The following is a 20,771-nucleotide window of genomic DNA, read 5'->3' on the forward strand; positions in this document are numbered from 1 at the left end:
CAAAGTCAAAGTTACGGTTGTAGTGACATCACGCCACAACCAATCTGCAACACTTCCTTTTACCCCCTCAGTCTAGCACATGTTCTGAGCCTCTCGTGTCTGCGCTGGAGACAAGAGTGAAGACGTTTTCTCCAACTGAACCTCTGTGGTTTGAAGTCCCTCCTATATCCATGTTCTTTATTTTACTGTTTCATGCTCCCTTGCAGCTGCACAGGGAGGCATGTTGACATGAGGCTATGGAAAACCCAAAATTTCCTGACTTTGCTGCCGCATAATGAAATGTTTTAGATAAGAAATACTGTATAACTTTTATTGCAAAGAAGGAAAAGGATATAAAATCCACCTTTTTACCTGCAACTCATCTGACCACCCAAAATTATTGTCTTTGTTCTTCATGATTTTTTTTAATTTAGTTTTGAGCAAAAAAGGATATTTATGTAAAACATTCAATAATGTACTCATTTGATTTGGTTCCCTATATTCTGACATCATTTAGCATAACGGATTAGACAATTAAACCAAAAAAAATGAGACTGAATGAAAATTAGATATTATTTGAAGCCATCCCAGCAGAATATAACAGCTGCCTCTCTGTGTGTGCCTCTGTTTAACCAATGCAACTTGCTCCTTGTCTTCCCTTGCTAATTGGCCAGGCTATGAGGGGGAGTTTTGCGAGATCGATACCGACGAGTGCGCCAACAGCCCCTGCCTGAACAACGGCGAGTGTATCGACAAGATCAACGCCTTCCACTGCCAGTGCCCCACAGGTGAGGCTGCCGTAGTGCTGAGGAAGGAGGGAGCAAGCGAGGGGGTGTGGGGCCAGGGGGCACGGAGGTCGATCTCTCTCTTCTACCTTGCTTTTTCTTCCTCCGAAACACAAACACGCTCACGCACACACACGCACACAAACACTGCTCTAGACAGACTCTAATCCCAGCCCTGAGGCAGGCTTACGCAGGCTCGGGTTGCCCAGAACGAATGCAGCATTCGAGGAGGAGAAGAAAAAAAAAATCTATAGGCTTGAGGAAGTTTGAACTTTTTAAACAAGTTTCTCGTCTGATGATTGAGCAGAAACTTTCAGATTTGAACAAGACTTGTGATTATGACTGGTAGAGTTACTCATAGCGGGAAGAATGTGCTCCATAAAATGACATTTCCTGAGGTGGCAATGAGGTCGATTGAAGTTGCACTATTTGGACAAGAGGTGTTAATGTTTTGCACAGTGGTGAAGAAATGACACGACTTAACCACGGATGGAGAGAAACATAGAGAAATGAAGTGTTTTTTTGCTCACCGAATGGATTTTTTTTTTTTGTTTTGGATTCTTTCAGTGAGATCATCGAGGTGGAAGTGAATTTTTTTTTTCTTTCTTTATTTTCGGGAAGGAAAATAGCAAAGCATTGAGTCGGGTGGATCAAAGGCGGCCTGGGTGGAGCAGGAGAAGCAGGATTCCTCCTGTTGAGAGAAAAAGAAAGGAAGAAGGAAAGGAAGAAAGAAAGAAAGAAAGCCATCCCAACATGAAAGCTTTAGAATTGATAGAGAGGGGGTACAAGAGTGAAAACAAGAGCTTAATGCTTAAGAAAACTTTGTGACAGTGAGAGAGGGTTATGTGAGGCAGCAGCACAAAGTGGTGGCAGTGTTTTTTTGGGAGGTTGGATGAAGGGATATGTGTGTGTGTGTGTGGGGGGGGGGGGGGGGTCGAGAAGCACAGACCGTTATGCTGAAGCAGGAAGGGAGGGTTAAAGAAGGGGGAGGGTTCTTAACCGCTCTGCTTGAGATGTAAATTTGTCCCTGTTGCGAGCCAGGCCCGAGGCGAGGGTCCCCTCTTTTCATTTCTGTACATGGAATAGCCATGGAAACCCCACCGAGAGCCATTGAAATGTGTGATTCCAGTAGTCTGGGGATAAGTCCGCCTTTGGCTGCTGAGGTGCATGTGTTTGTGTGTGTGTGTGTGTGTGTGTGTGTGTGTGTGTGTGTGTGTGTGTGTGTGTGTGTGTGTGTGTGTGTGTGTGTGTGTGTGCGTGTGTGTGAGTGTGTGTGGGGGGGGGGGGCGGTGTGTATATCCCAGTACATGTTTGCTTTTCTGCTTTATGGTTTGTGTGTGCATGTGTGTGTGCGTATGTGTGTGTGTGTGTGTGTGCGCAGGCGAAAAACTTTTTCAGAGAGATGTTTTTGGCTTTGAGAGAGATTTTCTTTGGTCTTTTTGATTTCAATCAAGGGTGCATTTTGGGATCCTTTGAAGAAACTTACATTTGCATCATTCTCTGGCAAATAAACATTCAATTTGTAGCAGCATTACCTCCCGATGATGAAACTAGCTTTGAGAAGAGAGTTGTGTGTTTTACTCTCTGTGTCTGCAAATGGCTGTTTTTCTATAGTTTAATTTTATATTATTGATATATAAAGTATGTAGTATATATACACACACATCTCCTGTTTTCTCAGTAAATATGTTTCTAAAGGTGCTCCTGACATTAGATTTTCACCAGATGTTGGTAACAATCCATGCAACCCACACATGCAAAGAAATCCAACCTTAGATGTCCATAAATTCAGTTCTATGTAATAAAATGGAATGACACAGGGAAAGAGTATTGAACACTTGAAGAAATGGAGGTGCAAAAAGACAAACAAAAAGACCTTTGCAACTTTATTGTTGCAAAACATACTGATTGCATCGGTTACAGAAGGATTTTTAAACTTCTGAATGTTCCAGTGAGCACATGGGACCATAATCTGGAAGTGGACACAACATCATTTCACCATGAACCGGCCACGACCAGATGCGCCTCACAAAATTTCTGACAGAGGAGTTAAAAGAATTATCTGAAGAGTTGTCCAAGAGCCAAGGACCACTTGTGGAGAGCTTCAGAAAGACCTGGAATCAGCAGGTACAATTGTTTCGAAGGAAACAACAAGTAATGCACAAAACAACCACGGCCTGGATGCACACTCACCACGCAAGACTGAAGAAACAACATGTTGAAGCTCATTTAAAGTTTGCTGCACAACATTTAGACAAACCTGTGAAATACCAGGAGACTAAAGTCTGGTCAGAAGAGAACGTCATATAATTGAAGGAAGGATGAAAGAAAAATTGTACCGAGACATTCTTGATAAAAATCTGCTGCCATCTACCAGGATGACGAAGATGAAACGAGGGTGGACATTTCAGCAAGACCAGGATCCCAAACACACAGCCAAGGAAACTCTCACTTGGTTTCAGACAAAGAAAGTAAAGCTGCTAGAATGGCCCAGCCAATCACCTGACTTGAATCCAATAGAAAATCCATGAAACTAAGAACTAAAGATCAGAGTTCATCAAAGAGGCCCACGGAACCTTCAAGATTTGAAGACTGTTTGTGTAGAAGAATGGGCTGAAATCAAACCTGAGCGCTGCATGCAACTAGTTTCTCCATGCAGGAGGCGTCTTGAAGCTGTTATCACCAATGAAGGCTTTTGTACAAAGTAGTAAATAAATCTAAGTAAGTGGCTTCAATACTTTTTCCCTGTGTCATTCCATTTTATTACATATAACTTAATTTAGGGACATCTAAGGTTGGATTTCTTTGCATGTGTGGGTGATTGACATCTGGTGAAAAATTTCACGTCAATAGCACCTTTAGAAATATATTCACTGAAAACATATATATAAATATAAACAGAGACTTATATATATATATATAGAAATATCTAAGTCTCTGTTTTAATCACTAGTTAAGCATTTATTAATTATTAAAAAGATGTACAACTCTATTAGAAATGAAGAGAAAGATGGTTATTCAATATTAAGACATTGAGTACAATTCCTAACTTTTAAAGAAAGAGGTTGTGTGAACAGTTCTTTCTTAAATGCTTCTTTAGTTTTCTCTTTGGTTGTACCACTTATTGATCAGCCTGGTAAGAGCATTTATAAAAACAGCTACAAATAAAATGGTAGTTTCAGCTTTTATATTTCCTTCATAACATGCCTTTTTAGAGAGAGGAACCATACGTTCTATTATCATCATCATCCTTTCCCTTCTGATCCTCTGACATTTTTTGAAAGATAGCTTGTTTGCATTTTTAAGCACATATGTATACAAATATCCATGAATTTCTGTTTCAGCTGTGCGTACGCCTTAGTTCTATCATGTGTCTGCGTGCAGCCAAGTGAGAACACAGTAAAGGGTTTTAGTAGAGTCCACTGGGAGAAATCAGCTCACCGCCAGCCACACAAATACTTCCTCACCGGATTAGCTGCACCTGTGTGTTCCTGTGGTGGGGAAGGGAGGGGAAGAAGCACTTTATCTCTTCATCTGACAACATCCGACTAGTCTTTGGATTGTACCATCATGTGACAAAAGAAGAGACGAGAAGAGGTGGAAGGAAAACATCTGATTTGAGAAAAAAACTGTAAAAAAAAAAAGAAAGCTAGAGTCTGCTGGTTGATACTGAATGACAAGGAGCCTGAATAGTGGCGGGTCGCAGGTCAAGCTGGCTCTTTTTAGAAGCAGGCAGGAGAGTGGGGAGTGAGAGAAGAAGCGGTGAAGGCAAGACAGGAGAATGCACATTGTGATGGAAAAGTTTTGGGGGACAAAGGAGGCAACAGCCTCAGTTTGGCGTTGCGTTGAGCAGACAAGCACTCCTTTGTCTCTCACCCTTTGGTCAGGAGGCCTCGCAACTTTTATTCTTCCTTCATTGCCTCCCCTCTTACACTCCCCCCTCCCATCCCGTTTTAAATGAATTGGCTCCCCCACTCTCCCATACCCTTTTTCAGACATGCTCAAAAGTAGTGAAAGGGAAAATGGAGAACTGGTTGTGTTGCACAGTTGTTAATTAACATGCGGAATTCTGATTTGTTGAGAGCCTTCGGATTATAGGATCGAGATTATGAGTTGGACTGGTTCGAAAGGATGAGAACACAGTTACCCTGCTCGTACGCGCGGGCACACACACACACACACACACACACACACACACACACACACACACACACACACACACACACACACACACACACACACACACTCGCTCCTTCACACACATATGCACACAATAACACCCTCTTGTTTTTTCCAGGCTTCACTGGGAACCTTTGTCAGATAGACATTGACGAGTGTGCCAGCACGCCGTGCAAAAATGGCGCCAAGTGCACAGACGGGCCAAACAAGTACACCTGCGAGTGCACTGAAGGTATGCAAATTAAGCCCAAAACAAGGAGTTGATACTTTTGTTATCAGTTTTATCAGATGAAAAGAACGAGTGGAATATTCTGCATTTTAGGAAACACTTTAAATTACACCACATCTAAAAAGAAATGAAAATGAGTCGATTATTTCAAGAGGACGTACTATTTTTGACAGGCTACACCGGGAAACACTGTGAAACGGACATCAACGAGTGTTACTCAGGCCCGTGTCACTATGGCACCTGCATTGATGGCCTGGCCTCCTTCAGCTGCCAGTGTAACCCTGGTTACACCGGTCGATTGTGTGAGACCAACATCAACGAGTGTCTGAGCCAGCCGTGCAGGAACGGAGGCGTCTGCCAGGACCGAGAAAATGCATACGTCTGCAGCTGCCAGAAGGGGACTACAGGTACAGAAGCACAAGTATAGATTAGAAACAAGAGTTTTTTAATTATTTTTGGTACTAAAAGTATGACTTGTCTATTAGGAGTCAACTGTGAAATCAACATTGATGACTGTAAGAGCAATCCCTGTGACTCCGGGACCTGCATTGACAAGATCAACGGCTATGAATGTGCCTGCGAGCCCGGATACACTGGTAAGCTACTGGTACACACTAGTTCTCAGTCTTGAACAATGGAGCTTTTATTCAGTAGAAAATTCATCTCACCTCAATCCGACTGCCTTCTGAAGAGCAAGGGGAAAATTTGGAATGGTAGGAAGGGGAGAAACATTCACTGTGACCACAGTGGAGTATGCGCTCTGGAGTTGCATCTTATGTGCTTCATAGATCCAGGTTCACAGGGTCGGGGGTCTTTTCCCTCCCTTCGATGGCTTACCTTGAGTCTATGGGACACGTGCCCATTGTGTGAGTCGCATGTAGGTGAACCCCTCTGAGGGAACCCAGAGATGTGTGAGGCACTAGGTTGCTTCTGTGTGAGAAGGGCAGGGTAGTGTGCAGAGTGACCCCACTATAGCTGAGTATGTACTGACTTCAAACAAGCCTGGCTCTTTGATTTTATTATCAGCGCTCATATTTTGTACCACATGAATCAGAGTTCTGAAACAGGGCAGGTTACCGACCCCTCCCCTTCTCTACAATTACCGTTTACAAAATTGAAATAAATTTTACTTGAAAAGTAGAAGGAGCAATCACACAAATCACATCTTTTCACACAAACATTAGCCATCGTTAAACTTTATTGAATACCAGCTTCATCACATCCTTCAAGAGAACAGAGAACTGGTGGTGATACGTCATGCGTCAGCTCACCTGCTTGCGTCTCAGTGTTGAAACAAATGGGGCGACCAATACTTTGGCCAACAGTGAGTGCCTGATGGTGTTTAAAACATAAAGTATCAACACAAAATAGCATGACCAAGTACAGCATGCATGCTTATGTGAAGGGTTATTTCACCATTTTACGCAAGGAATAGTGAAGTGTTCATCCACACTCGTCGCCCCTCACCTCCTCTCAGGAAATCAAACTCTGTATCTTAATATGCCTAAATCAGCCCCATAGTTGCTTCAGTCTCATGTGACCAACAGACAAAACAAGGTGTAGTATTGGGCAGTCGAAGGTATGGCGGTAGTATGTGGTGAAGGAGCAGGGTGACAGATGGCGAGCGAGTGAGCACGCTCCTCTGAGGCTCAGTCGGTGTCACTTTCCCGCTCCACCTCGTCCCCAACCTGCTGCTGTTAATACACACAAGCCGCCCTACCGCATAAAGAGAGGACACACACACTCTGGCACACTGTCACCAGGGATTTGAGCAGGAGAAAAGATTCCCTGAAAGATTCCTGAAAGTTGAGCTCTTAAAAGCTTGGAAGCCGGTGCCTGTTTTAAAGCTAAATGGCTGCCTTTATGTTATGCGTGGCACCAGCCTGAATGGCGTCAATGCTTCAAGTGACCGACAAAGGAGGTCCTAAAACCCTGAATGTTTCTGGAAATTGATACATTCAGTGCTTGGAGATACAGACTTAATTGTGCGATGGCTTTTTGTGTTGGCGTTGTGTATTTTGAAACTATACTACAATTAGATTGCAAAATGAACACAAATGTAACAGAGACTGTTGTACTGTTTTTAAGTTTCATCACTACGCAAAGAAAATTAAAGGGATGTACCGTTTAAAAACAAGTTGTCTGCTCTTTTTCGTCAGGCACTATGTGTAACATCAACATCGATGAGTGCGCGAGCCACCCGTGCCACAATGGCGGCACCTGTATGGACGGCATCAACGGCTTCACCTGCGTGTGTCCAGAAGGTTACCATGATGCCACCTGCTTCTCTCAAATCAACGAATGCCTTAGCAACCCCTGTATCCACGGTCACTGTGTGGACAAGATCAACGGGTGAGCCAGCACTGCTCAGATAGAGTAAATATTGTACTATAAATGAAAAGAATTACTTTCTCCACAGTCAAAACCAACTTCCTTGGGACTTATTTGTACTGTTTGTATATATTATATTATTTCTGCTTTGAAAAAAAAAGAACTATTAAGGTGTACTGAAATGTAATGATAAGTTTTACCTTTTTAAGGGAGGTACCTTTAGCTAAGAATCATTGGACTGGTTGATAGTTTGTTCTGTTTTTATTTAAATCTGATTTTTTTTTTTTTTTGGACCATCTTAAAGTGATACTTTATCCAAAAGAGTATTTTGCCTTTCAAGTACTCACTTATAGGTGTCTGAAGCTCACAAACCCATTTTTACCCTTGTACAATACCTCTTTGTGACCCCAAAATGCAGAAAGAAGAGGCCACGTATATTCGGCTCTAAGCTAATTGCTACTGATGGCTAACAACAGCAAAACAGCCTTAAAATGTCCATAATAAGCACAAGGTCTGGTACATTCAATCCCTTCTTTATCCAGCTGTATACACAGTGTGCTCCACTAACACTGTGATTTGTGCTAAAACAAATGTAAAAACACATTTTTGGACAGTTTTGCTGCTGTGAGCTTGGAGTGCCATTCATTTTTAAGCTGATTTTTTAATTGCTGGCTCATTCAACATTCCGGAGTCACAAAAAAATGATGTAGTGGTGAAAAAAAAAAATCTTTTTGACACCAGTATGGGAGTACTTGAAAGGCAAAACAGCCTCCTTTGGTTGGAGTAGCACTTCACCAATCATTTTTGCTAATGGATTGGACACAAACAAAAAATTCGCCAGGGGAAATCACTGTCAGTCACAACGGCATATTAATTGCTTGAGTATCTTAGATCATTGCATCACGTTGCTTGATTGAAAGAGCTTAAGGCGGCAGTATTGAATCACTATAAAATTACTGGCTGTTCTTTTATGAATTATCACAATGTTTGTTTTTTTCACAATGCTTCTCCCTTCCTTGCCTTTGCCAGGTGAAGCATCCGTTTTTGGACTAATAAGCTATAGTGTCTGATTACATTTCTCCGTCATTTGAGTTCAGATCAAATTGAAAAGACCGAAAATCTGAAACAAGTGAGGTTTATGATAAAAAGAATCAAGATAAAAGAAGAAGATACAAGTATCTTCATTAAAAGTAGCTCCACTTCTCGCAATGTCAGTTGTGTTTTAAGTAGGAATCGAGTGATTTACACCAAGTGGAGTAGCACTGAAAAAACAAAGATTCCAAGCTTTTACTGACTGACCTGATACCAAATTGTTACTTTTTTACTTAAAAAAAAAAAGTTACTTAGGAAAAATGTCATTTATTCAAGAAAATAGTTTGATTTAATATATCTCAAAATAACTGAAACTTAACTGGTCAGCTTCAGATAGAGCTGTTAAGGAAGGGGAAACAGCTAGACTGGTTCTGTCAGAAGGTATGACCCAAAAAAGCATCAACCTTTCAGCAACTCAGAAAGATAAAGGCAGGCCAGCTGTTTCCACCTGTTTCCAGATGGCTGAATAATCACGTGTAACAGGCAGATGTGAGAATGTTGTCCTCTCATCGTACTGTCAGCAAGGGTCAATGTCAAACTTCCCCTTCAACATGTGCGGTCAGATTTCCCAGATTTTTTTATGTTATCCAAACAGAAGGAGGTACAGTATTCAGTGCCATTGTCAGGAGATGTTTCATCATTAATTAAGTGCGTAGAAATACTACTACTAATTGTTTTACTATGTCTGTTAAAGCAGTTCAGTACCCAGGCTATACGATTATAAAACCTCTTCAATGTTACGACTCACATTTTTGTTTAATGTGTTGTTCCCTCAGCTATAAATGCTTGTGCAACTCCGGCTGGAGCGGTAAAAACTGCGACATTAACAACAATGAATGCGAGTCCAACCCCTGTATGAATGGAGGCACCTGTAAGGACATGACCAGTGGATACGTCTGCACCTGTCACATGGGCTTCACCGGTCAGTACCTGTGTACATGTGTCTGTGGTTTTCAGTGTAGACGTCAGGCACGTATCCACTATTTGCTCCCAGTATCTCGAGATATTTCCATCGGTGGTCAGGCTCCTTTGAGAAGGGCATAAACAAAACAAATTGATGTTTTCTATTTTCTGGCTAATTGTCTGCTAAATGCTGTTTCCATTTTCTCGTGATTTTTTTTCTTTATTAATTTGTTACTCAGCCTTTGCCAAGTAAGTTTACTTGATTTCTTTAAAAAAAAATTGTAAATACTGCCATGAGTACACATTTTCTACAAATAACCAGATAAAGACAGCAAGAAATTTGTCAGAAACGAGACCAGGAAATTCGCAAGACATCTTCAAAAAATGAAACTAGTTATTGAATATAAATAAAACTATACTTCGATCATTATCTATAGAAATAGTGTATTTAAAAGTGAAAATATGGCATCGTACTGAATAGAAGAAGCTGTTTTTTTTCTTGGAAATAAAGCTAGAAAAAAATTGGGTTGTTATTAATTCAGACTCGACTCGTATTGGGAACAATACAGGAATTATTTTAAAGTGATCTTAAAAGTACATGTTCCATTTTTTTAAGGATTTTTTTTATGTAAAATCTCCAATTTGTTTTAGTCATCTGGTAAAAGTCTTGGGGAAAACAGAAGAAAGGCAATTAGTATATTCATAAGGACACCTGGTTGTCCCGCGCCCCACTTTGAGAACCCCTGTTTAAGCTGATGTGTGTAACATGTTGTCTTCTTTACCTGCAGGACCAAACTGTCAAACCAACATCAATGAATGTGCGTCCAACCCCTGCCTCAACCAGGGGACGTGCATCGATGACGTCGCGGGCTACAAGTGCAACTGCATCCTGCCGTACACTGGTATGAAAATATTATTGAAAATATTTGATACGCCCTGTGATTGTGGTATTTCTTACAAAGGGGACAATTTGTACTTAGAATTATTTGACAAAGAGGAAAAATATGTGGCCTGTTAAATAGCTGTCGAGTAAAGTTCAGCAGCAAGACTTCCTCAGGGCTCAATGAGTGCAAACCGCTGACTCTCTCTCGTCCTCGGTGTTACACAGGGATTCTTGATAAGAGAGCGGGAAAATATTTTCATGTCATATCACTTATTATTTTACCAAACAGATAATGATTGAAAGGTGTTTTTCTTGTATTTCTTGAGTCCTCTTTTTGGAAAAATCCACAGGACTTTAAATAATAAAAAGCCTCTGCCTGTGCCGGGGTGGGAACAGGGTGCCTGACACATTTCCTGTTTGCCTGCTTCCTGTCTCACAGAACAGCAAATGTCCTCACAATGGCCGGAAGCTGGAGCCGGCTTCCTGTATGAGATGTGTGTTATGGAAACAGATAGGGAAATGTCTCCGTGGGCCTGGAGTAGTGACAGACCCTGGCTAAAATCTTCTGATAGCACTGATTGAAAGATGGTTCTCTGTCCGTTTGTGTTGGGTTATCTTCAAGTTCATGAGTCATATGTGATATCACACAGTAAAAATAAAAGTGAAGAATAATTGTATTTTTTCTTTTGATCAAAGTTGTGACATGCTTGTGTGTTAAAGGGGACAACTGTGAAACCTTGATGGCCCCTTGCAGCTCCCAACCCTGCAAAAATGAAGGAGTGTGTAAGGAGTCTGACGACTACCAGAGCTTCTCCTGCGTCTGTCCAGAGGGGTGGCAAGGTAAACTTGTAAAACAGATCTTAAGACCTATGACTAAACATGTAGTTTTAATATATATCATTAGTAGACTAACAACAATCAGAAACTTTTATCACAAAATTTTCCCCTCCTGCATAAATTGTGACTCCAGAATGCAGAGACAGTTAGCTTATATTTAACTTGAAGCTATTGATAAAACTGTTTTGTATTGTGGTTTTCAAACCAGACGCTCAAAGATGCACCAGCACTTTGATTTGAGCAAAAAGCTGAATAAAACCCTTAGCGCGTGTTCTCGGTTCGTGGGCACGTGTCCCATCGGTTCTCGCTGAGCCTGACCAGCTGGTGCGTTCGGTTGAAACAGCTCATTCTCATCATCATCTCATTCACCGTAGTGCCAAGCCAGAGGTGTTTGTATGGTTTTAGCTCAAATATCATTATTTGTAAATGAGATAATTTTCTTAATTTAAAGACAACCCCCCCCCCCCCCCCCTGAAATTATGCAGTTGCACGATAGTCTCACAGATTTGGACAATAGTGTGTGAGGCTGTCTTGTGACATCTGTCAGCTCATCAAGAGTTCTTAAGCTGCTTTCCACTGACGATACATGGTAACACTGCTCTTCCCCCCTCTCCTCCTCTACAAGGCCAAACGTGTGAGGTTGACATTAAAGAGTGTGTGAAGAATCCATGTCTCAATGGAGCAACCTGCCAGGACACCATGGGAAGTTACCGCTGTAGCTGCAAACCGGGCTTCACCGGACGCAACTGTGAAACCAACGTTGATGACTGCAAGCCAAGTAAGACTTCAGATCTTTGCCTACATCATGAATGATCATGTTAGTTAGCCAATTACTTACCTACCTGTCCTCCTGAAGACCCCTGCAGCAACGGAGGCCTCTGTAAGGATGAGGTCAATGGTTTCCTGTGTACATGCCTGCCCGGCTTTCGGGGCACAAAGTGTGAGGAAGACATCAATGAGTGTGAGAGCAACCCCTGCAAGAATGAGGCCAACTGCACAGACTGTGTCAACAGTTACACCTGCACCTGCCCTGCAGGCTTCAGTGGGATCCACTGTGAAAATAACACTCCTGACTGCACTGACAGGTACGCAGCTCACAGGACACACTCTCATATTGGTATCAAGACACATGATACTGAGTAGACCAGATTCACTTTACTTCACAAGTCGCTGTGATTGTGATTTTGTAGTGCACTGCTGCCCCCTCTGGTAAAATATTGACTTACACCAACTGACCTCAACTCTTCTGTAGCTTTTGTCCCTAAATGAACTTGTAACTGTAGAATTGTTGGTAAAAATACCAGCACATTTGTGGAGCTGGTGACAACTTATGAAGCCTAATACACAACATGAGCTGCCGTGTCTCATGTTCGCTGCAGCTGTTCAAATCCCACATGTACCCTAAAAGTTGTCTGCTTGTTATTTATGTGGAAAGATATGAGCAGGAATTCATAACTTTTTACGATTAAAAGAATGTTTGTTTTTTTTGGGAGATTTGAATTTTCCAGCAAATGAATATCAGACCTCCTTTCTGTCAGAATATCTCCCAACATTTTTTCACTATTTCTCTACAGCTCCTGCTTCAATGGCGGCACATGTGTGGACGGTATCAACACCTTCACATGCTTATGCCCACCAGGCTTCACCGGCAGCTACTGTCAGCATGATATCAATGAGTGTGACTCCAAACCCTGCCTGAATGGCGGTACCTGCCAGGACAGCTACGGCACCTACAAGTGCACCTGCCCGCATGGGTACACGGGACTCAACTGTCAGGTGGGAGGACCGATTCAAACCATTTGATCTCAGAAAATCACCAATTTGGTCATTCACAATAATAATTTGTTGAGATGTTTTATGTACCTGTTGAACAAGTATATCATATAATGTTTTTTATCTTAAAGATTTTGTTGTTGTTGTTGCATTTTTAATGCTTTATTAGATAGTGTAGAGTGAAGAAATGACAGGAAAGGGGGGGCTGACATGCAGGGCAGGATCCTTGCCAGAATTGAGCTCTGGTTCTCTGCGCTGCCTTGGCCTATGTGGTACGCAATAAATCGATGCGCCACTAGGATGCCTTATAATGTATAATGTTAACATATTTACATTTAACTCTGATATTTAAAAAAATAAAATAAAACTTCTTAAATCTTCCACTTTATTAAGTTATATCAGGACTGGGTTTTGGCAAAGACTCCAGTATTACATTTGATTTAAATCTTTGGATCAGGATTTGATTCAATGTACATTATGTAGTTTGAAATATATCAATATTTTTAAATGTAGCTGACTGAAATACCCAGACAATTTCTGATATTTATGCTTTAACTTTACATGCAATAGTGACCTGTAAACCTATTCCTCAATTTCAATATTCTTTACTAATCAAAGAATAAACTCCCAAAGACATCAAGAGGGGACGAGGCTGATTGATACTCCAAGTGTGAATGGTTGTCTGTCTCTATGTGTTGGCCCTGTGATGGACTGGAGACCCGTCCAGGGTGAACCCCGCCTCTCACCCGAAGGCAGCTGGAATAGCCTCCAGCCCCCCCCCCCCCCCCCATTTAACAGGATAAGCAGTAGAAAATGGATGGATGGATGGATTCTTTATAAATGAGGGCACCAGAGAAGCAGTTACGTCACGTGTGTTTTCATCTCTCAGAACTTGGTACGCTGGTGTGACTCCTCACCATGCAAGAACGGTGGGACTTGCTGGCAGAGGGGGACAACCTACAGCTGTGAATGTGAGACGGGCTGGACGGGTCTTTACTGTGATGTACCCAGTGTCTCCTGTGAGGTGGCAGCCAAACAGAGAGGTCGGTTATTTGTATATTTCCGTCTGCACTGGTGTCATTTTGGCCAGTCAGTAAAGAGTGGTCTCATTCAGTTCTTTCTACTCACAGGGGTTGATGTTGCCCACCTGTGCCGTAACTCGGGCCAATGTCTGGATGCTGGAAATGTTCACTACTGCCACTGCCAGGTTGGTTATACTGGAAGTTACTGTGAGGAGCAAGTGGATGAATGCACCCCCAATCCCTGTCAGAACGGAGCAACCTGCACCGACTTTCTAGGTGGATACACCTGCAAGGTAACAACCTTAAAAACAAATACCCACCTGAATGTAATGCTTTTTAATGCTAAACTGCCCATACACTGCCATTCATTGTGCTAAGCTAACTAGCAGTTAGCTGGTCCGCATAAGATCTCTGCTCCCTAATGCAGGCAGGAGAGAAGGGTAAAATGATGAATAAGTAATTAAACATATTTCTCCAAATGTTCTCTGTTAAATACAGTTTGATATGAACTTCTACTAAAAACTTTCAGAGGTCTGATGAACTTTATTTAGTGTTTTGACATCATTCCATTGAAAACGTTAATTTAAATTTCAAATTGGATCTTACAGGCTTCTTTGCTTTCAAATATCTTATATCAAACATTAGCTAACATAGCTTATTTGCAAATTTGACAACTGAGGAAACAGGAATCCTTTAAACAACATGAGGCTGCTTTAATGAACAGGCCTATTTATAATCAGAAGCCAAACAGCTTGGTTATGTTAATCTCCCCCGGAATAAAGGATCTGCTGGCCTTGGCAGGATGGAGGCCAGAAAACAGCCAGGTAAACAAAAAAACAAAAAAAACACCTTTGTTTCATCTCATTGATTAAGCTCTCCATTCTCTATCTTCTTCTTCCTCTTTCTTGGCTTCTTCTTCCTCACAGTGCATGCCAGGCTTCGTGGGGACCAACTGCTCTGATGAGATCAATGAGTGTTTCTCCCAGCCATGCCAGAACGGGGGCACCTGCATTGACCTGATCAATACCTACAAATGCTCTTGTCCCCGAGGAACCCAAGGTCAGTGGACCCCACGCACACGCCTCCGCACCAGCTTCCGTCCTCTCCTCTTTGTCTCTGTGCTTAATTAATTAGAAAACTCCTTTTCCCATCTTGACTTTATCCTCTCCTTACTTGTCAAATATTTCATCTATTTGTTTTTCAGAAAATACATCAAAGGCTTGGAAATTTGTCAAAAATAGTCAAACTGAAACTTTGTATGAATTGATATTAATCGTTAATTGAGCGATGCATGTTTTTGGATTTTTTTTTTGCCATCATATTAGAACTAATCAAAGCTGACTGTGATATTATTTTATAGAAACAAGTTTATGTGGTATTTAAATTCTGTACATGCTAAAAAAATTTGAATTTGAAAAGTTAGGTTTTTTCAATTTTTTTCCTAAACGTTTGGAGAAGCCCACGAGTCTTATATCAGTATATTTAATTATTTCCTATTCGTCAACAACAGATGCTGATGAGCAAGGGAGAGTAGACTTGAGCAAACAGGGGTCAATATAAATATTTGTTATTAGAATGATATATTAAAAAAATGACCAATATCTGCCAGTGGCAATGACATGCCGACATTGTTACAAATGTGAACATTTTCATTAAGATTATAGTTTAATTGTAACCTCTTTATTCAAAAACTTTGTGTTTAATGTTAACATCCAACATCACGTATTTTCTCTAAGATGGAAAAGAACGCTGGTGAATTGAACCTTTTTTGATCCACACTTGATGACTCCTCTTCTGCCATACTTCCATCAGGTGTGCACTGCGAAATCAACATTGATGACTGCAACCCGTTCACCGATCCGGTCACCCAAGAGCCCAAGTGTTTTAACAAAGGCAAGTGCGTGGATAGAGTCGGGGGCTACCACTGCATCTGTCCTGCGGGATATGTGGGCGAGCGCTGCGAGGGAGATGTCAACGAGTGTCTGTCCAACCCATGTGACCTGAGGGGCACGCACAGCTGCATCCAGCTGACTAACAACTACCGCTGCGAGTGCCGCACCGGGTTCACAGGTACACACAAGGAGCTGTTTGTGAATTTGTCATTTGATACATCGTGTGAAGGCTTAAGGACTGACCTTACTTGGTGAGATGCTTCGCAACCAATCACATATCGTGATTTTCTTTTGTGACCTCCCCATAGGTCAGCGCTGTGACACAGTGTTTGATGGCTGTAAGGAGAAACCGTGTCGTAATGGAGGATCCTGTGCTGTTGCCAGTAACACTCCACACGGCTTCATTTGCAAATGTCCTCCTGTAAGTACACACACACAAACACACAGACATATGGTGAGGAGATGTCTCAAGCCAGGCTGGGTTGAAACCCAGGAACAAAATACAAACAGGCTTCATTCAGTCATGCCAAACCTGGAAAATGTTTGAAAGACTGTAACAAAAAATTATTTTTCAACTCCAGCACTGGGAAAATTTTTAATAAGTAAATAAAGTCAGAAAATTTGGAAAACCATGGAATTTTGCTTCAAAGATAAGAGTATATGAATGTGGTTTAGCTAAAATCGACTTTAATATATGTTTGTGTTTATCAAATCACTTAGCTTGTCATTAGTTTTAATTTATTTTATTTTTCATGTGTAAACAGACTTTAAGGGAATGTTAGCTTGTGGAAATATCCTTACAGACCTGGCAAAGTCTTGGAAAGTTATTGGTAAAAATATGAATGAATGTTGCAAATATATCATCTTTAGGAATGTGTTTGCTGATCCAGAGTTTGGGTGGTTGACAAATTTCATTAGCAGTCTCTGGGCGAGTGAAGGAATCAAATAAAATAAGGTAAAAGTCAGGCAAATAATTCCACAAAAACATGACAGCAAAACTAAACTGAATGAACTCAGCATCTTGAAAGACACTTTCCATTTAAAAGACATCATACACAAAAGGGAATAGTCTCCTCTCCATGGTTAATGGTTACCGGGTTCATGGGTTTGTTTAAGCAGTGATTTCATTGTAAACCAGAGAAGGAAAAACTTTATCTGATTTTGCAGATGATTTTAACACAATTTGAATTGAATAGAATTTGAACTCCTTTTTTCTTTTTCCAATAGGGTTTTACTGGCTCCACATGTGAATATGACGCCCAGGCTTGTGGTAGCTTCCACTGCCATAACGGAGGCACCTGCATCTCCGGCCATAAGGGCCCCAAGTGTCTGTGCATGCCATCATTCACTGGGCCTGAGTGTCAGTTTCCCACCGACAGCCCCTGTAACTCCAACCCCTGTTACAACGGTGGCACGTGTGAATACACCTCTGAGGCGCCGTACTACAACTGCGTCTGCCCCGCCAAATTCAACGGCCTCCGCTGCCACATCCTGGATCCTGGCTTCCGGGGAGGGTTTGGTCACAAAATTCCTCCACCCACAGAAGTGGAGGTCGCCTGTGAGATCCCACAGTGTGAGGAGCGTAAGCACAACAAGGTTTGCGATGTACTCTGCAACAATCACGCTTGTGGCTGGGACAACGGCGACTGCTCGCTCAACTTCAATGATCCATGGAAGAACTGCTCGGCTGCTCTGCAGTGCTGGCGCTACTTCAACGACGACAAGTGCGATTCACAGTGTGACAACGCTGGATGCCTCTATGATGGATTTGACTGCCAGAACCTGGAGGGACAGTGCAAGTGAGTGGTCCTTCTATCTATAAAGTAAAAAAGAACAACTTGTACCGCAGAAAACCTAAAGCAGGTTAAAACAGACCTTAAATGGCTGGCAGTTGGAGAGAGGGAGTTAACACCACCGTGATGCCACGATATGACATCATCAAATCTGATTCCATTTGTTCCACCATCTTACCAAACTTCATCAAAATCCATTCGTAGCGTTTTGTGTTATACTGCTAACAGAAAAATATAATTATACCTCTAGTGTTGATGAATTTTCAATTGTAATTCAGCATTTGATGTTTGTGATTTCTGATAAAAGGAGTGTTTTTTAGAACAGAATGTTAGATATTCTTAAAAATTCAGGATTTAAATTGTTACATTTTTATAATGAATTTTACAGTTCAAGCTAAAGTATTTACCACAAGAGCTTAAGACACATGATGAACTAAATTTATACCTCCAACTTCTGTCTTCAGCCCTCTCTATGACCAGTACTGCAAGGACCACTACGCCGATGGCCACTGTGACCAGGGCTGCAACAGTGCCGGGTGTAAGTGGGATGGTTTGGATTGTGCCAAGAACATGCCAGAGAAGCTCGCCATGGGCGAGTTAGTGCTGGTAGTCCACATCACCCCAGAACAACTCCTCAACAACTCCTCTGGCTTCCTGCGTGAGTTGAGCCGTGTCCTCCGTACCAACGTCATCTTCAGGAAAGACGACAAGGGGGAGATGATGATATATCCCTACTATGGAAATGAGCAGGAGCTAAAGAAGTACAACGTCAAGCGCTCGGTGGACGCATGGTCAGAGGTTCCTGGCAAGGTGCTGAATGTGGTGAAGAGGAGCCTTTATGATGTAGCTGCTGTGAGCAGGCGAACAAAAAGGGAGCTGGATCACTTGCAGATTAAAGGGTGAGCAAAACCATTCAAACGTTCTCTGAATTCACGGCACAGATTTTAAGAATTCTTTGCACAAAACAGAATAAATCACAGACTTTTCTGTCTGACTCAACATCTCTTTCACTATTCTTTGTCTAGTTCAATCGTTCACTTGGAGGTGGACAACCGTCAGTGCTTCCAGCAGTCCACGGAATGTTTCCAGAGTACCAACAATGCAGCTGCCTTCCTCGGGGCTTTGGCCTCCAGTGGCAAACTGGATGTGCCATACACCATTGAAGCCGTTTTTAGTTAGTAGAACTTCATGAATTTGGAGAACGACCAAATATTCTCATTGTTATGCTTTTTTTCTGTTGCGTTTTCGCAAGTTTAAGCTTCCAGTCACACCAGGTTTACTACTTATTTGGCGTGGAAATCTATCAGCAGAGTCTTGAAACTTAATGTAGTTGTGTAATCCATTCTTATGAATTTAGTGATACGTATTTCTTTTCTCAAAATTTTAAAAACTCCCATGAAAAGATCAAATCCATGGTGGATTGATCCTGTCTTGTTTTGTAACCAGATGCTGACGTAGCGTATTCCTCTGGGCAAAAGCGCATCAATGAACCACGCTGGGCCGTGGTGGTTTTTATTTTTCTTAAGTCAGTCCCTCTCAGTTCTTCCCGCTGTTGTACATATTTGCTACATGAGAGCCCCAATTCAAATTCATAATCTAAAAAAGTTAATAATTGCCAACAAATATAACATTTGAGTAATCTTTTTCATAGTCTTAATTTTGGCAGAAAATGTCCGTATTAGTTCTCCTTATTTCCTTTATTTATTGAAGTTTTAATTGACTACTTTTCACCCATGAAAAACGTGAGCAGCTGACTAATGTTTAGTGTTGGTCTTTTTTCTTTTTCTTTTTTTTTTAGCTAAAAAACTCTTCAGAAGTTTTGGTGTCATTTTAGTTCATTTCATTGTTGTTCATAGTTTTGGTTTACAGAATCTGAAAACTGGGACTCGATGAACAGTTTCAGTCTAGTTGCTGTCAGCAAAACCTTCGCTGGAAGTTTAAAGAAATTATTATCAGTTATCGCCACTAAAATGATATTTTCAGGGTTTCCAAAAATTTGGTTCTTTAAAATAAAATTAGAAATACTGATGTTAGTAAATGCTTAGTGAACTGTCAATAATGTGTTACTAAAAAAACAGTACAAATACTAAGAGTATTTATGTTAACACAGGAATTACAGTAAAGGTGGAAGGGTGAACGCTGCCATGCTTAACACTTTAAAATAAGGGTCATTGAGAACATTAGTAAGTGGTTAACTCAGTGATTATAATTCAGCAGTCTTACATATAACAAAGCATTAATTAACCACCGTTAATATACCCTGTACCATAAATCTTTATGAGCAGTTGGAGAATGTATCCTAAACAAATTGAGACATTTTTTGTTAATTTCTCAGGATATTACATGAACCCTCATGAAAAAAAAACAAATTCTTGGATTTGAATGTAAGATTAGATTTGGCATCTTCCCAACCAGCTCCAAGAGTCTGGTAGCTGTTTTTCTTAAACCAAAAAGCTGTATAGAATATATGAAAAACTGCAGCCAAAAATATGACACATTTACAAATGGGTTGTATATTGAGGAGATTTAATTTAAAATAAATCTGACTGGTAGTGAATGGATTGAAACCTGCAAAGCCACCAGTTTGGTCCTTTTGGAACTTGTTCCTGTGTCTTCACATACATCCCCATACACAACTACGTGGGACACGTGCTCCACACACCCTAAAAGTGAAAATATCCGCCGCACCCTCTCGTTAGGTCCTAACCCTAACACTCTTTGATTGTGTATTTGTTATGCAGCGGTGAACAAATGCAATTGTGAATCTCATGGCCTAAACAATCAATCCTTTCCTCGGAGTCTAAATCCACTGGCTTCAGGCTCCAAAATGGTTAATTGCTGCAAATCAACTCATCCAACCCCCTACTCACTCACTCAACACTCCGTCTCCCTCTCTTTCTCAGACGTGTACACTTGTACGTCCGCAGATAACACACACACATACACACTCCCATGCACGCACACACACTTCATCCCACAGTGTGAGGGGCTGCTGCAACCTTCACCTCGCTGAATGTAATACCAGGACTTAATGCATCTCCAAGGGTTTAGGTTGGGGGAGTTTATCATTTCA

At 41.4% G+C, this 20,771-nt stretch overlaps 1 protein-coding gene across 2 annotated transcripts in view; it reads left to right on the top strand.

The window, feature by feature from the left end:
• The window catches only part of LOC147260265 (neurogenic locus notch homolog protein 1-like), a 51,135-nt gene that overhangs the window by 23,436 nt on the left and 6,928 nt on the right, over nt 1–20,771 (top strand). For both annotated transcript variants that reach the window (XM_086206765.1, XM_086206766.1), the window contains exons 9-27: nt 654–767; nt 5,062–5,175; nt 5,346–5,579; nt 5,658–5,768; nt 7,332–7,524; nt 9,372–9,517; nt 10,287–10,400; nt 11,102–11,221; nt 11,844–11,996; nt 12,075–12,303; nt 12,793–12,994; nt 13,881–14,034; nt 14,122–14,306; nt 14,940–15,072; nt 15,826–16,083; nt 16,214–16,326; nt 17,133–17,704; nt 18,163–18,597; nt 18,724–18,872. In XM_086206765.1, the coding sequence (XP_086062891.1) occupies nt 654–767; nt 5,062–5,175; nt 5,346–5,579; nt 5,658–5,768; nt 7,332–7,524; nt 9,372–9,517; nt 10,287–10,400; nt 11,102–11,221; nt 11,844–11,996; nt 12,075–12,303; nt 12,793–12,994; nt 13,881–14,034; nt 14,122–14,306; nt 14,940–15,072; nt 15,826–16,083; nt 16,214–16,326; nt 17,133–17,704; nt 18,163–18,597; nt 18,724–18,872 (3,729 nt within the window). The remainder of the gene's footprint in view (nt 1–653; nt 768–5,061; nt 5,176–5,345; nt 5,580–5,657; nt 5,769–7,331; nt 7,525–9,371; nt 9,518–10,286; nt 10,401–11,101; nt 11,222–11,843; nt 11,997–12,074; nt 12,304–12,792; nt 12,995–13,880; nt 14,035–14,121; nt 14,307–14,939; nt 15,073–15,825; nt 16,084–16,213; nt 16,327–17,132; nt 17,705–18,162; nt 18,598–18,723; nt 18,873–20,771) is intronic.

Source organism: Aulostomus chinensis, chromosome 6 (genome assembly GCF_037954235.1).
Source record: "Aulostomus chinensis isolate RoL2024-O1b breed Wild chromosome 6, RoL_Achi_v1.0, whole genome shotgun sequence".
Taxonomy (NCBI): Eukaryota; Metazoa; Chordata; class Actinopteri; order Syngnathiformes; family Aulostomidae; genus Aulostomus; species Aulostomus chinensis.